At 41.9% G+C, this 16,977-nt stretch overlaps 2 protein-coding genes across 2 annotated transcripts in view; one reads left to right on the top strand and one right to left on the bottom strand.

The window, feature by feature from the left end:
• The window catches only part of LOC142294846 (ephrin-A2-like), a 464,446-nt gene that overhangs the window by 311,519 nt on the left and 135,950 nt on the right, over nt 1-16,977 (top strand). The window lies entirely within an intron of this gene.
• On the bottom strand, nt 9,155-11,336 carry LOC142294819 (uncharacterized). The gene is made up of 6 exons (XM_075337899.1): nt 11,236-11,336; nt 11,086-11,163; nt 10,928-11,005; nt 10,617-10,830; nt 10,380-10,536; nt 9,155-10,250 (listed from the first exon to the last, which is right to left on the bottom strand). The coding sequence occupies exons 1-6, from the start codon at nt 11,275-11,277 to the stop codon at nt 9,197-9,199; spliced, it is 1,623 nt and encodes a 540-aa protein (XP_075194014.1). The 5' UTR covers nt 11,278-11,336; the 3' UTR covers nt 9,155-9,196.

The following is a 16,977-nucleotide window of genomic DNA, read 5'->3' as shown; positions in this document are numbered from 1 at the left end:
AAACCCGTCTCTCCTTTTTCTCGATTTTATACAGTAAACTTTATCTTTGACGGGGCCGCTGCTGAACCATCCTAGCACTCACATACGTCTGCACAGGGGTTGTGACTGGCACAACCTGACCAGGTGCGTGTATCCATTCTCTATACCCTCCAAACCCTAATATCGGGTAAGACCCTATTGCGCATTTTCTTTCCCAGCTACAGATTCTAGGTTGTATTTATGCAGACAGGGTTTAGCACGTTGTTACTCAAATTCGTGGTTAGACGGGTTTGATAGTGACCAGGTATCATGGCTTAGGTAGAGACCAGGTTTAATGTTACATATTGGATTGTAAATAAACATCCCCTCTAGTTGACTAATGAATACCTAATACAATAGCTACTATAAGGAGTAGGATTCTAGTAGTACACCACTGACTTTTCTTCTGAGATGTCACCATTTATGCCTGCATCATTTATGTCAAGAATCTGACTGTGTGATTGAATCTGATACATCTGCAGTGTTTACTGAACATATGTGTTCTTTTCAGGAGCAGGTTGCTTTGACTACTCTTATGGATTTAAACAATGTACCAGATTCTCAATTCATCTATGAGGTCCCTGAATTTAAAACGTCTAATCCCACTTTTTATCCTAAACAGACACATGTTCCTGCTATGGACTCTTTCCAGCAGGTTATGGAGTGTGACCTGACAAAATTATTGATGTCTGATAGACCCAGGGGTAATAACATTTCCTTTAGGGAAAGAGAAGCTCTTTTTCAGCTTCGTGATAATGCAAATATTGTCATCCGGCCCTCCGATTAAGGAGGGTCGGTTTTGATATTGTATAGTGGCCTCTATGATAAACTTGTTATGGATATGTTATCTGATAGTGTCACATATAGGAAAGTTTCATGTGATCCCACTGAACAAGTATTTTGAATTTTGTCTGATCTGGTGGCTGAGGGTGTTAACCAGGGATTTTTTTTCAAAAAGGGAGAAGAAATTTTTTCTTGTGCAATCTCCTGTTTGCCCAATATTCCATGCCTTGCCCAATGTTCATAAGGGTGTTTTCCCTCCACCCTTGAGGCCCATTATGGCGGGCATTAATTCTCTAACGGAAAATGTTTTGTTACGGCTCAACAATATTCTTCAGCCCTAGGTTAAATACACCCCCAGCTATATTAAGGATACTAAGCAATTTCTATCTGTTATTAGTAATATGGGATGGACAGCGACCTATAATTGGGTGACAGCGGATGTTATTTTGCTTTATTCTAGTATTCCACATCCAAGGCTATTGATGCTCTTGTGTTTCATTTATATGGAGAGGCCAAACTTTCACCTGAATTTATAGAATTGGTTTTACAAGTTGCCAAATTGTTTCTTACCAATAATTTTTTTCCTTCAATAAATTTTTTTTCTTTCAAATACTTGGTTGCCCAATGGGCGCAACATTTTCACTGTCACTCGTGCATTTTTTTATGATGTAGTGGGAGAGGGTCACTACGTATCTGCCGACTAATCCTTTTTTGTCCCATATAATATGGTACGGCAGATACATAGATGACCTCATCTTCATCTGGCATAACACTGACCACTACATCCATCCTGAACTTGTTTCTAAATTTTTTAATTCTAATGATTTAAATCTCAAATTTACTGTTTGATGTTTACACTCATCAGTATCATTTCTGGATGTTTCTTTGATTGGTGATGTTTCAAAAAATTGTATTTCAGCTTCACTATACAGAAAACCTATTAGTGGTAATTCAGTTTTATATGCATCCAGTTGCCATCCATCACATATTACTAAAAATTCAGCCGTTGGTGAATACATACGGGCATGTCGTGCTTGCTCTGATGATTTATCATTTGCAAAAGATTGCGATAGATTAAAGCGGAGATTGATTTTGAGGGGTTATACTAATGCAAGTCTGAACAGGGCCCAAGGGATTGCTACTGCTGGAACAAGATCCTCATTATTGGGTGACAATGGGGTTAATTCTAATCGAATTAACCCTAAACAGGATGGTGGGATTGCTTTTGTTATATCGTATAGTACAAATTATGCTAGCATTGTTGCTATTTTTAATAGAAATGTTTCAATCCTTTTTCAGGATGATAAGCTCCAAAAAATTTTGGGAGGAGGTGTTAGACATTCAGCCCGCAGGGCCATGTCTGCTGTCAATCTTTTGTCCCCCAGTCTTTTTATTTCTCCCTGTTCAGAGGTTTCTAGTACATCTGGCCATAAGGGTACGCTCCCACAAGCGTATAAATCGGACGAGTGCAATGCGAGAAAATCTCGCTAACTGGAATGTTATCCCAGTGCAGTGTGATATACGCACAGGCTGACAATGAAGGAGATAGGTAGATTAACCCCTCCCTCTCCTCTGCAGTGCTCGTCCTCAGCTTTGCAGCTGTGACCCCATCGCAAGATCAGGTCACAATCACATGACACTCGGCTCACGCTCGCAGCAGAGCCTGTGCCGGGGGTCATTAGCATATGACATCCATTACTCTCGCATTAGATGCCGTACGCTAATGTGTCTGCAACCTACGGGAAATTTTAGGTGCAGTCAACCTAAGTGCAACTTATGTAGATATTTAACATGTGCAATAACATTTTCTAATTGTGACAGTACATGCACATATGATATCAAACAATTCATCAATTGTAATGTTACCTATTTGGTCTATCTAGCTTTTTGTGATAGTTGTAACCTTAGCTATGTGGGTTGTACATCTCGCAAGCTCAAAACCCGCATCGCTGAACACATCAGAGATGTGGTTCCACAGCCTTTAGGGATTAAAGGCTCCATGTCGGGTTTATCACGACATTTTATGGAACATCAGGGGGATATTTTGTCCTTTTCTGTAAGGGGTATTGAACGAGGGAATAAGCAACCTGGGGGGGGGGGGGATTGGATTAATTTACTACGTAAAAGGGAAACAATTTGGATACTGAAATTGGGAGCACGGTGTCCTAAGGGCTTGAATTACAAGACTGATCTATTTTATCTTTATTAACAACCAGATTGATTGGCCATTAGGTGTTATATATGTGTTGCTCTTGTTGTAACCATATATGATTATGCTTCCCAATACCAATTCCTTCCCATGTAAGGTTTGAGTAAATTAAATAGAAAACAGCTACCATAGATGTTGGGATCTTGATGAAAATCCGATAAATTGTGATTGGAGATGTGTTTTTGCTTTATTATTTATTTTATATGTTACAATATTCTAATCATATATCAATTTGTAAAATCACAATTATTTATACCTATATATGATGTTATTTTTTCATTAATACATTTTTTATTCTGATATTATGATAGAGATATAAATGGTTGTGATTAATGATGCTGTTTTTGAAGTAAGCATATATTCTATACTATCAACATTGTGATTATATATCAATCTATAAAGATCATTTTCTTGGTGTTTTTTGTGACTTTTGCTTGGATTAGTTTCCAAGTGTTTTCCATATTGGTTGATTTCTGTAGAGCTCCACCTCAATTAGTGTAGGGATATACAGTATATATATACATTTAATGTTGTCATGATTAAGAACAGGTTAACTGTTCGAAACACGTAGATGGACTATCTAGTTTACTTGGAATATTGTCATGGTTTTTTCTAGTTTTTAATTTTTTCAATAAAACCATGTTTAATTTTATATGCGGATGCTGGATTTACCTTCACTTTTTTCTCAGGCACAACTAAGTGCCCACCGAGTATTCACCAGAGTCTCAGATGGTGGGGTCCAGTGGATCCACATCCCAGTCGAGGCCGGATCGGTCATTGTTACTCTACCCTTAACAGTTTGCACATGCGGGCATCAGGACACAGACATGAATCCAAGAATGCAGGCTGGCACCAGAACATGGACATGGATTCAGGAACACAGGCTGGCATCAGGACACAGACGCTGATCCAGGACCACAGGCTGGCACAAGATCATGAATTGTCATCAGTACACAGATTCTGGATACAGGAACACAGGCTGGCACCAGGGCACCGATTCAGGAACAAGGGCTGACACCATGACATGGACACGGACTCCAGATACAGGAACACAGGCAGCACACGTTAACGACTATGGATTTAGGAACACAGGTTGGCACCAGGAACCAGTATCACATCAGAAATTGAATTGGAACTGAGCCATCAAGCTGGAACAAGGAATGAATAAGGAATGGAATCATAACTCAAGCATCGGGCTGGAACCATGAACGGAATCAGGAATGGAATTGGAACTCAAGCATCGGGCTAGAACCAGGAACAGAACAGGGACTCAGGAAGAGACCAAGATAATAGAGCAGGTTCAGGCTCTCGGAACACAAGTAGGGATGTATCTGGTTGTTTAACCCCCTAAATGCCATAACCAAAAGTGATCACAGCATGTAGGAGGCTAAGAGAGAGAAGGGTCTCCCTCTCTTACCCATTCAGCACCCCTGGGATGTAATTCAGGGCTGCCGATGGTTGCCATGGCAACTCGAGGTCAAAAAATGACCTCCAGGTATTCCAGATACAGTGTCCTGTTAGACCATGCCAGGACCATGGTCTAGAAGGCATTCGGTCTGTTTCAGATTGACAATAGAAAAGTAAGAATCTGGCTCAACCGTTACAAACAGTGCTCTGAAGTTAACAAGATCAAAAAAATACAAAAAACTTTGGCACTCGAAAAATTATTTTTACGAAGAAAAATATTTTATTGATAAATTTTCATGCAAAAAAGAAAATATGAATAGTAATTTGACAGTTGTTTTTAGACGTTTCGGCTAGTGCAATAGCCTTTTTCAGAAAACTGTCTATAATACAAACAGAGAAAATGTATACAATTGAAGAAAAAAAATCGACACAAGTTACAGCAACACTTGTTTTTATGTAAACAAAAAAAATATATTTTCCTATGTATATAAAGTACAATGAATGTAAACCTCGTCACCAATTTTGATGCAACTTATGGCTACTTAGCCTTTAGTAGAAATACATAGGGTAAGTACATAAAATACGGTAAGTGCATAATTATATATTTCAACGTAGAAAGAGAAGGAAGAAAAAGAAAAAAGAAGAGAAAAGGAGAAAAAAAAGAGAAGAGAAAAAAAGAAGAGAAAAAAGAAGTGAGACGGACGTGCACTAGTTAATGAGAAATGAAAGAGAAAGAATAGTGAATAAATTGTGACAAAAATTATGAAAAAATTATAAAAAAAATAGAAAAAATTGTGGAAAAAATGGAAAAATTAATGTAACTGGGATAAGTGTGATCCAATGAATCAAAGCTTTGCGAAAAAAAATGTCCTTCGTATATGCTTTAGGCCCCCTTCACACGTCCGTGTGTCCGGTCTGTTCTAGGTCCATGCCCGTATGTACTGGAGACACGGGCACACGTACACCCATTAAAATCCATGGGTATATGTGCACGCACGTGTTCTGCCAGTGGCCCGTGCCTCTGTGTGGAGCAGACATGTGCCGTGTGCTCCACACGGATGCATGTCCGTGTTTCTCCGGCAGCACGGGCCCGCACATGTACCACACGGATGTAGTGTGGATGCGGGAGCACGTGACACACGCCGGAGAAACATTCGTGGCATTGTAAAAAATAAAAAAAACACAAACTCACCTCCACGATACCTGCAGTCTCTGCCGCGGCTGTCACCTGCATCCGTCCCCAAGTGAATTTGAACAACGCGTCTTCTGCAATGGGGGCCGGAAGCAGCGTTAACGGGGCGTGGCCTGTGCCTGACGCTGTCATTCAGCACCACAGACAGCTCCGGAAGAAACAGGTAAGGCGGGGCTTTCCGTTCTCCGTGTGTTATTACGTATAACACACGGTGAACAGGAATGTGCCACAAACATGGCACACGGGGAGCAAACCACCCCTTTAACACGTACGTGAAAAAATGGATCGTTTTTTTCACAAACGTGTGAAGGGTGCCTTAGAGAGTGAGTCATATAATAAAAACTCCATATCAACAACCAGTTAATATTAAGGAACCCAACAACCTTGGTAAAGTGATTGACATAAAAGAAAAATAATTGTATCACATATGTATAGAGCAATGGGCGCTTCTATCTGTCAGAATACCAGAAATGTGTAAACTTAAATGACAAAGCTTGTCATGCCAAGAGGGTACACACCTGATAGGTATCAAGAGGTAAATTGTCCGAGTTGATTTTGAAAACCAATACACAGGGTCATGCCTTGATAGTATATGAAATAATTTAAACAAGAGATGGTGATGATCTTATTCTATCATATGGGAAAAAAAAGAAAGAAGAACAACACATAACCTGTGTGTACATAAGTTAAATTCTCAATAAAGAAAGCCTTTTATAATACAGTGAAACCTTGGATTAAGAGTAACTTGGATTGAGAGCGTTTTGCAAGACAAGCAAAGCTTTTTACAAATTTGTAACTTGGTTTAAGAGCAATGCTTTGCAATAAGAGCAAATAAGCACTGTGCACACTTCCGGTTCCGTCCATTCACCGCGCTCTATATAGCATATCTATCAGTTTGCATTTGTGGATACAGTATTGTACTTTCTTTCTGATAACCAGTGCAGCACATTGCTTGTAATGTAATTGCCTGTGCAGTATTTCTACCCCACATTTGGCTTAGTTCTGCCCTTATTTTGGGGAAAATAGATTTAGGGTGTTTTTTTTTGTATTGTACTAGAATAAAGGGTGTCACATTTATGCATTATTGTTTCTCTCCATAGTGAACCTCCCGCACATCAACAATTCTATTGTAACCTAACGTGCAGTTTAATTTGTTTTATATGTTTTTTACTGTACAGTATTTTGTATTAGTGTACTGTAATAGTTTTATATCAATACAGTGCATTATTTTGTTGTACTGTGATAAGTTTGTATTAATACAGTTGTGGAATGAGTTTTCTGTGTTTCAATTATTTCCTATGCGAAAATTTGCTTTGATATAAGAGTACCTTGGTTTAAGAGCGCACTCCCGGAACCAATTATGCTCATAATCCAAGGTTCCACTGTACAATAAAATGCATGGCGGGACTGTAGTCACGATCTCTGTGATCATAAATATGTACAGTACAGAGGAACAAGATGACGGGGAACCATTTGAAAAACACTATAATAGAGGGCCCACATGGCATGGTATGTACTAGATATAAGTTAGATTTTTAAGAAAAGGACATCTATTTACCTGATCATAGAAAAATCATAGGAAGTTTACTTCTGGTTGTAACAAGATAATTATATAGCCACTATGTGCGTAATAAAGACCTGTAGATTAAAGAGAACGTTCAGTAAAGTCAGATATATCAAAGACAATATATATACAATGACGCTATTTACTCTGTTAGGCTACTTTCACACATCAGTTTTCTGTATTCAGGTACAGTCCTTTTTTTTGCCGTATCCAACGTTTCCGGTTTTGTTGTGCAAACTGGAGCAAACCGGACCCACCGGATCCGGTTTTAAGCGGATCCGTTGTGAACGGATCCGGAAAAAAACGGATCCGGTGTGTCCGGTTTGCATCCGTTTTGCATCCGTTATGTCCGTTTTTTTACGGATCCGTTTTTTTAACACTAAACAAACAATTAACGAGTTCCGTATTCTGATTGGCTATTGGGAAAATATAGTATATATACAGTATTTTGAAGCATATATTACAGAATGAAGACAGAGACAAGCAGAAACCATGGATGCTATTCTTGCAAATTACACAAAGATCACTGCAGATTTTATATTTGAGGCAAATCGCTTGGCTATCATCGTCAGAGAAAAGGAGCGACAGCGACTGAGGCGTCAGCGACATCGACGCTTTTGGATCCATCCCCTGACTGCCCAGAGACTGACACGTGGGGTGTTTTCAACCCTATACCTGGAGCTCCGTGGAAACCATGAAAAATTCACAAGCTATGTCCGGATGGCAGTGAATAATTTTGACGTCCTCCTTGGCCTTGTTGCGGACAACATACGTAAAACGGACACCTTCTGCCGTTACTCTTACACCCGAGGAGCGTTTGCTGGTTACGCTTAGGTAAGTTTTTTTTTTTTTCGAACTGTATCCTCCTGTAAATTGACTTTTAACTGTAATGTGTTTGCTATTATTTTTTTATAATTATTGTCTTTCCTTTACAGATTCCTTGCAACTGGAGAGTCGCTTTCGTCCCTCCACTGCCAAGCCTTGTGGGATTGCCTCCATGAGGATTTCATCCCCCAGCCCACCAGGGACAGATGGCTTGCAATTGCTGAACAATACTATAACATTTGTCAGTTTCCAAATTGCCTTGGCTCAGTGGACGGCAAACATATAAGAATTGTGAAACCTGCTGCTTCGGGGTCAGAATACTACAATTATAAAAAGTATTTCTCAATTGTCCTAATGGCAATAACGGATGCGGACTACAAATTTATCTCAGTGGACATTGGCGCATATGGGAGATCCAATGACTCGCAGGTCTTTAAAATGTCCCCAATGGGGCGGCGAATCTATGGGAATACTTTTGATTTCCCTCCTGCAAGACCTCTTCCTGGCACATGTGAGCCCCCAATGCCCTTTGTTTTTGTGGCCGACGAAGCCTTTCAACTCTCCCAACATCTATTGAAGCCATATGCAAGCCGTGGATTGACGCAAACACAAAAAATATATAATTACAGATTATCCAGAGCCAGAAGAATGGTGGAATGCTCCTTTGGGATACTAACCAGCAAATGGCGAGTGTTGTTAACAGCCATTAATTTAAACATTGAAACTGTTGATGAAATAGTGAAAGCATGTGTGGTACTGCACAATTTTGTTTTAACAAAGGAACCTTTGTCCTTGGATGACCAGAGTTTGGAATCCACCTCTTTGACTGACTACACCAGTCCTGGATTTAGGAGTAGTGTTGCCTGTTCAACAATCCGTGACAAATATGCTGACTATTTTGTGTCCCCAGAAGGTAGAGTAGATTGGCAAGATCAAATGGTATAAGATTTTTGTTTAGTTTTATAACAAATAAACATAGTTAAAAATAAATTAAAAAATATCTTGTTAACCTTGTTAATTTTAATCTTTCACTCGCTTTAAAAATTTGTAATTTTTACACCGTCAAATTACAACATGTTATGTTTTTGTATTGCCTTTATTATTAACTTAACTTGCAAAATAATATTACCCCCCAAAAAAAACAAGAACAAATAAATACTTTTCAACAAAAAACTTTTATTTTTATTACATACATAAATTATAAATTGGTATATCTTGGGCTTGGGGTGGAGATAGTACTGGAGGGGCTGACAGGTGGGAACACACGCACAGTTGGAGTATTGAGGGTGGAAAGTGGTGTTGGTGGTGGTGGTGGGGAAGTAACAGAAGGTGAAGGTGTGGTTGAGAAACCAAGAGGGAAACCAGGAGATGGGATGGGATTTGGTAAGGATTGAGGGGTGGAGTGGAGGGATTGGGAGACAGAAGAGGTGGCGGGTGAATTAGTGGCTTGAGTTGGGGTCATGATGGGTGTGGAAGGCGAGATGTGGTAGTGGGAAGGAAGTGTAGGGGCAGATGTGGTTGGGAGCTGGTACTGGGCCGCAGGCTGGTACTGGGCTGCAGGCTGGTACTGGTCAGCAGGCTGGTACTGGGCAGCAGGCTGGTACTGGGCAGCAGGCTGGTACTGGGCAGCAGGGGGAGTAGGGACAATGGCTGGAGGGGGGGCAGGTGCTGGAGGAGGGGTGGGTGGAGGTGGTTGGGAGGAAACCTGCGCCAGAGCCTGCCGTGTGGCTTGCATTACATGCATCTGCTGGTCAGGAGATAGCTTTTCCATGCGCTCTAGTACGGCTTGAAAAAAACAATGATTGGGTGATTTACTTGCATCTAAATGCAGCCTGTCCAGACGCGTGCACAATTCGTGTGTATTTTTTTCCATATTGGCATTTATGAAGCTAAAAGATGAACGATTTTGTTCGGCTAATAATTGAATGGCGTTCTGGAAGGCTGCATTTAGATGCAAGAACTCGGGCGCATAGCTCTTTTCCTGACCCCTATGACGCTGACGCCCAGAACCCAAAGGTGTTCTACTGAGGGCAGCAGTGTCAGAGGGGTGGGGTAGGGGAAAAGCTATCTCATCACCAGCAGCTTCAGGTAATGAAGTCTCACGTGAAGCTCCAGCGCAGGTGGATGGGACAGATGTCGATGGAAGGGAAGGTTCAGATGGGTGGGGTCTGTGCCTGTGTTCCCCAGTGGCGGACTGTTCAGGGATCGCTCCTGTCGGGTTCGATGCAGGCTCCTGAGTGCTGCAGACGGTGCTGGTAAAAAGAGGAAAAACAAAACAATAATTAATTTAATTGCTATACAGTGCCACTGAATAAAAAAAAAAGGCAAAAAAAACCAGACATAAAATATTATACTTTGTACATATTGTGTGGAATATTTACCTTCTGCACACCATAGTTGTCCGGAGGAACGACAACGCTCTAAAGTAACGGTACTTCGATCTGCGTCCTCCGGATCCACTCGGGGCCTGCATCTCTTGATTCAACTCCTTTTTGAAGCGATCCCTGATAGACCGCCACCGCTTCTGAAGTTTGTCACCTGAAAGTGGAAAGCACAAAGTGGTTAGTATACAACACATTACATCCTGCAGCATAACCTACTGAACTGTGAATACTTACGCTGTTTCTTCTGGCCACGAGAATTGAGCTCCCCCCAACCTTCTACCGCTGCGTGGCATACCTCGTCCCAGAGTCGACGGGTTACGATCGAATCAGCGTGGCGGCGGTCAGCCATGTTCCACAGCGGCTCCCTCTCTCTAACTTCATCGATGAGGAGGTCGATGTTGATAAATCCGGCCTCCTCACCGTCAGAATCGGGAGCACGCTGTGATGCCTGTTCAAAGAAACAAAAAAGAAATTAAAAAAAAAAAAAATTATACCTAAATTCACACAGACATGAAAAAAAAAAAAAAATAAAAAAAAAAACTTACACTAAGACCACCGCCACCTCGACGACGACCCTGGGACGGTCTTGGGGGAGCTCTATCGTGAGCCCTAGAAGTTGAAGCCTTTAGTGAAGGAAAAAAAAAACCATTATTTACTTATGTGTTTGGTGTGCTGTGGTAAACAATTCCTGTATGAAACTTACACTCTGACCGCCCGCTCCGTGTATTTCTCCACCCCTTCCGTCATCTTCTGGCAGCATCTCCTGTGATGTTTCGGCCACCTATGTAAATGTCGTTTATTTAAAAAATTTTTTTTTTTTTTTTAAAAAAACACCCTAAAAAAAAATATATACCTCAGTTTGTGAACCGGAGGGCGGGCTACCAGAAGACGACATATCTTTTTCTATAACAGGCCTCGCACAGCAAATGGCTTGACAAAACTGTGCCCGCAACACTGCACCTGTAAAAAAAGAAAAAACAATGTCTAAGTACATGTACGCAGCTCACAACAGTGATCTGTGGACAGTACTGTGGACATTACCTCAGGGACACTCTCCGCCACAACAATTGAAGACTGGCACCGAACCAAACTGGCACTGCAAATGGCTTGACAAAACTGTGCCCGCAACACTGCACCTGTAAAAAAAGAAAAAACAATGTCTAAGTACATGTACGCAGCTCACAACAGTGATCTGTGGACATTACTGTGGACATTACCTCAGGGACACTCTCCGCCACAACAATTGAAGACTGGCACCGAACCAAACTGGCACAGCAAATGGCTTGACAAAACTGTGCCCGCAACACTGCACCTGTAAAAAAAGAAAAAACAATGTCTAAGTACATGTACGCAGCTCACAACAGTGATCTGTGGACAGTACTGTGGACATTACCTCAGGGACACTCTCCGCCACAACAATTGAAGACTGGCACCGAACCAAACTGGCACTGCAAATGGCTTGACAAAACTGTGCCCGCAACACTGCACCTGTAAAAAAAGAAAAAACAATGTCTAAGTACATGTACGCAGCTCACAACAGTGATCTGTGGACAGTACTGTGGACATTACCTCTTCCCTGGAGCACTGGACTGGAGGACAGCAGAAGTTGAAGTCAGGAACGAACGGCAGGAGGTGTGTAGAATGTGCTGGATCCTTTTATAAGTTTTGTGATGATGAAAAAAAAAAATTTGCGCATGCTCTGTTTACCAAACCGGATGCGGTCACCGCATCCGGTTTAAACCGCATTGCGCCGGATCCGGCATGCATAGACACCCATTGTATACAATGCCGCATTGCGCCGGATCCGGCAGAATGCGGTTTTTTTAAGGGGCAAAAAAACGTTACATGATACGTTCTATCCGGCCGCCGCATTCAATTATTTTGCCGCATCCGGAAAAAACCGGATGCACCGCAAAGCCATCAGGTACAATCCGGTTACAATGCAAGTCTATGGGGATAAACCGGATGCGATACCGGATCCGTTTTATCCTTTTTTTTCCGGATTGTACCTGATGGCAAAAAACTGATGTGTGAAAGTAGCCTTACCTGATTATAAACGGTCATAAAGAGTTAACACCCGGTTACCATTGATTCCAGTCTGGAAAATATGTAACAATTATATGTGTGTAAAAACACCTCTGAAATAAAGGAAACTTTTTAGCAGAGTATAATGCAAGATAAATATTGTATATACCTGAAGAAAATCTAGTCTATTACCTGGTCATAGAAAGATCATGGGGTGGTCGCCCCTGGTTGTGGTCTGGTAAATATGCAGCAATTTTATATCTATTAATGCATCTATAGATTAAAGAAGATTATCAGGAAGATCTGATATACACCAGACAATGTGTATAAAGAAAATTGTCTAATTACCTGGTAAGAGAATGATCATGGGTAAATAACCTTGGTTCTAATTTGAATATGTGAAAACACCTATAAGGCTGTCACGCTCCCGGTGTCCCAGCAACGCTCCTTACCTACTGAGCTGGTTTCACTATCCAGGCACCGCTCCGTACCCACTGATCCGGTCGCACCTGCATTGCACCGCTCTGTACCCACTGATCCGGTCGCACCTGCATTGCACTGCTCCGTGCTCACTGATCCAGTCTCGCCATCGCACCACCGCTCCTTGCTCACTGGTCCAGACCATGTGTCCACCGGTCACGCCTGCCGCTCCCGCTCTTGCTCCCCTGAGTCCTGTTCCAGGTCTCAGGAGTCTGACTGATGCCTCTGTATAGGACCGGGCCGTGCCCACTCACCTGGTCTTATAGGCCCAGCACTGCTGCAACAGGAAATGACCTGAGGCTGTGCTGGGTATATAAGACTAGCCTTTCCATGTGGGCAGGGCCTGATCATCACTTGTGTTTCTTTGTTTTGTCTTGTGAGCTAGGTGCTCAGGTCCTTTTGCTCCTGTTTCTGTATTACTGCCTTAAAGTACGCTGTTACCGTAGTGACCTGGTCCTGTCTTTGCTTCCTGTTACCTGCACCTGTTCCTGTACTGTCCTATGGGACTCCAGGACCCTGGTGACCTGGTTCTTCCCGTTCCTGCCATGCTAGTGCTCCAGCTACCGTGTACCCTGCCCTCCAGGTAGTGTGCTCGGTCCAGTGGATCCACCTCCTGGGTCTACCAGTCCTCCTCGGCCCTCACAAAGGCAAACCAAAGGGGGTGGTCCAAAAACCAAATGATTGTTTTGACACCAGCATCATGTTCGATGCTGGAGTAGAGGCTTTCTCTATAGGCGATTTAGACACTTCTATCAATCATTTTGTTCCTGACACTCTGGCAACACATTGTGCTTTTTAGCACACTAGTTATAAACACTGAGCACAATGAGCATTTCTAATCAGATACCAGGATCACCATCACGGATTCTAACGCAGGCACAGTAGGCTTCCTCCCCCTTTTTTATCTGTTTCTTGTCGTATGCATGCGCTGTTCGCACTGCTTTTTAGTATCCGCGTATGCGCGATTGCCGGTTCCACACCATATTGGATGTGGCACCACAATACTACTGCGCACATCTGCGTTCCACTGAGCGGGACCTCCTGTGATCCGTGTACAGGAAGCACCGCTCCCTCTCTCTAACACCATATAAAACACACTTATGCCATGAGCGGTCACCATGCGGCCTCTTGCTACATCCCTGTGACCAGGTAACATGCTCTATTTTTTCTGCTTGTAGATTGTTTATCAAGTATAGGACTTTATTGATTTCCCCCTTATGTTTGGCTTATAGGCGTTTTCACATATTCAAATTAGAAAAAAGTTATCAAAAAATTTCGTGTGCCCAAAAGTAGTAGCAATGAAAATGTCAATTGATCCTACACAAAACAAGACCTCATATAGATCAACAGAATCCTAGAAAAATAATAACTCTCAAAATATGGCAATGCAAAAACTTTGTTTTGTAAAAAAAAAACCATTTTTTATCAAATAATAAATACATAACACCATCCTCGCCCCTTCCCCTCCCCCTTTTTTTTTTTTTTTTTGTTTTGTTTCTCTTCTGTTCTTTTCTTTGTCCTTCCGTCTCTCTTCTCTCTCCTTTATAATTCTTACTACACTATTCTATGATTTTAGATTTACAATAAAAAATAGTTTCTGCATACAGTAGCAAATACTGGGATTGTTATGTTCACATTATATGAGACACTTATGTTTCTATGTTCGCCCTTGAGTTTAGTTCTGCAGGATATTTAAAGACACGTGTTGTCGAGCTTGGGCGATCTATTTTGAGTGATTTATTGTCTATATTGTAATGGTGCAATTGCACTTACTTTGTATGTATCCTGTCTCGTTGATACACTTCAATAAAAGATTTTTGAAAAAAAAAAAAAAGCATTTTTAGTGTCTGATAGTAGGGAAACATAAAAAAAGTTATATAAATCTGGTATCTTTGTAATTGCACTGACCAGAAGAATAAAACAGTGTTGTCACGAATACTGAACATTGAATGGTGTAAAAACTAAATAAAACCAATTCTTGACCTGCCGTTGATTTATTTATTCTGCCTCCTGTACTTTAAACTGAGCACTTACACTGGGGTTCCCATGTAAATCTCTGAAATACGTAATTCAGTTGATGCTCCCAATAGAACAGTCCCTATTTTGAGGCAGAGGGAGTCATTTTTCACTCACTAGCCTGTAATCTTTAGGCTATGTGCGCACGTGTGCGTAATTCATGCAGTTACGCTGCGCTTTGTAGCGCAGCGTAACTGCATGCGTCCTGCGTCCCCTGCATAATCTATGGAGATTGTGCAGGGGCCGTGCGCACGTGGCGTCTTTGAGCGCAGCGCTTCGGCTGCTGCCCGAAGCGCTGCGTTCAAGAAGTGACATGTCACTTCTTCCGTGCGCTTTGCCGGCAGCTCCTGCTCTGTCTATGGCAGGAGCTGCAGGCAGAGCGCATGGAATCGGCTTTTTTTTTTTTTTCTACGGACATTTTCTGCAGCGATTTGAAGCGAACGTGTGCCCTTCAGATCGCTGCAGAAGTTTCTGCAGGGCTAGTACGCAACGTGCACACATAGCCTAAGAGTGCATAAAAAGGGCAGTCAACCAGTTTTGTGCACTTCTGAAAAGGACAACACTGAACAGATGCCAGAAAGGTTCCACAATTACTCTGCCGCCTCATTATACTAAATGGAACTCCTCGGTGATGTCATCTGAATCACGTCATTTGTACAATTTGATAGAAACCTCAAAGTAAGTGCTCAATGTAGAGCACAGGATAAATGTGATCCAAAATTGTATGTAAAAGGTTCCTATTAAAAGCTTCAAATCAATCCAGAAAAAGAAGTCCCCACTCAGGTCTGTCACCTGTCAATGAAAATATAGGGGGGTTTCACATTACTGGTAACAAAAAAAGACTTTGGAAAAGTGTTTTGGCTCCCCCTAAAATAAATATACTGAATTATGTGCCCCAAAGTGTGACTAAACCACATGTAGCATTCACATGTTTGACATTTCTGTAGTGAGACGAGTCCTCTTAATTTACAGCATGTACTGCGTACTACAAAGGATGGGTACTACAATGTACTGGGCACTACAATGGCAGATTTGCAATTTTCACTCAGCTACATACAGTGTCTTGCGAAAGTATTCGGCTTCCTTGAATTTTTCAACCTTTTCCTACATTTCAGGCTTCAAATAAAAAGATAAAAATTGTAATGTTATGGTGAAAAATCAACAAGAAGTGGGACACAATTGTGAAGTTGAATGAAATTTATTGCTTATTTTAAACTTTTTAAAAAAATAAATAACTGAAAAGTGGGGCGTGCAATATTATTCGTCCCCTTTACTTTCAGAGCAGCAAACTCACTCCAGAAGTTCATTGATTCATTCATTCATTGCAATGAATCTGCACCCACTCTCCCCCGGTCCACAGCAGCAGAGTCCATGTCGTAAGTGTTGCTACCAAAGCTGCAATACCCTGCTCATGAGGTAAGGGCATGCCTAATCAGGAGAACTATTCTACATTTCCAAATATTGGTATTTGCTGATATTATTGCTATTCCACCTACTATATATTGGGGATAGGATCTTGGAGATGGAATACCCCTTTAAGTCCAGTTATTCAGCTGAATGAATACTAAACAACAGGGCTCGCTATTTAAACGTGTTTTCTTGTGGCGTATAACGGACTGTCATGTTTGGTAGTTGTTCAGCAGGGCAACTATAAAATCAAATACCTCCATTTGGAAATGTAGTATAGCTCTCCTGATCAACTATGTTCCTTACCACATGAGCAGGGCATTGCAGTAGCTTACAGATGCATGGTTACCACCACTCACTATGTCTGAACACAGGAAGCTGAGCTGACAGCCGCTCTGTGCATGCGGCAGCGTCTATTGTGAAGGAGGGGGCCGCGGGGAATCAACTCTTCACAGATACCGTGGGACACCGGGGAACACCGGTGGGGTTATAGGGGGTGACCTGGCAGGGCCTGGGGAGGAGTTTTCTCTCTCATGTGTCATGGCACATGTGACAGAAATCAGAGGAGTAGGGTGAATGCGGCCAGCGCACTGCTGTGCGCGTGGCCATCTTGGATTTCCGGGAGGGGTCAGGGGGGACACTTTGGCGACACCGGGGGACCGGAGGG

The sequence above is a fragment of the Anomaloglossus baeobatrachus genome, chromosome 1 (genome assembly GCF_048569485.1).
Source record: "Anomaloglossus baeobatrachus isolate aAnoBae1 chromosome 1, aAnoBae1.hap1, whole genome shotgun sequence".
Taxonomy (NCBI): Eukaryota; Metazoa; Chordata; class Amphibia; order Anura; family Aromobatidae; genus Anomaloglossus; species Anomaloglossus baeobatrachus.
The sequence above is the reverse complement of the archived record's forward strand: the minus strand, read 5'-3'. Positions and strand labels throughout refer to the sequence as shown.

What these genes read in the sequence shown, in the direction of transcription:
- LOC142294819 (XM_075337899.1), bottom strand. Translation starts at nt 11,277, where the DNA reads ATGTCGTCTTCTGGTAGCCCGCCCTCCGGTTCACAAACTGAG. An exon ending in GAGGTGGCGGTGGTCTTAGT is followed by an intron (nt 10,831 to 10,927) that starts GTAAGTTTTTTT and finishes TTCTTTGAACAG; the next exon opens with GCATCACAGCGTGCTCCCGA. An exon ending in TCGTGGCCAGAAGAAACAGC is followed by an intron (nt 10,537 to 10,616) that starts GTAAGTATTCAC and finishes TTCCACTTTCAG; the next exon opens with GTGACAAACTTCAGAAGCGG.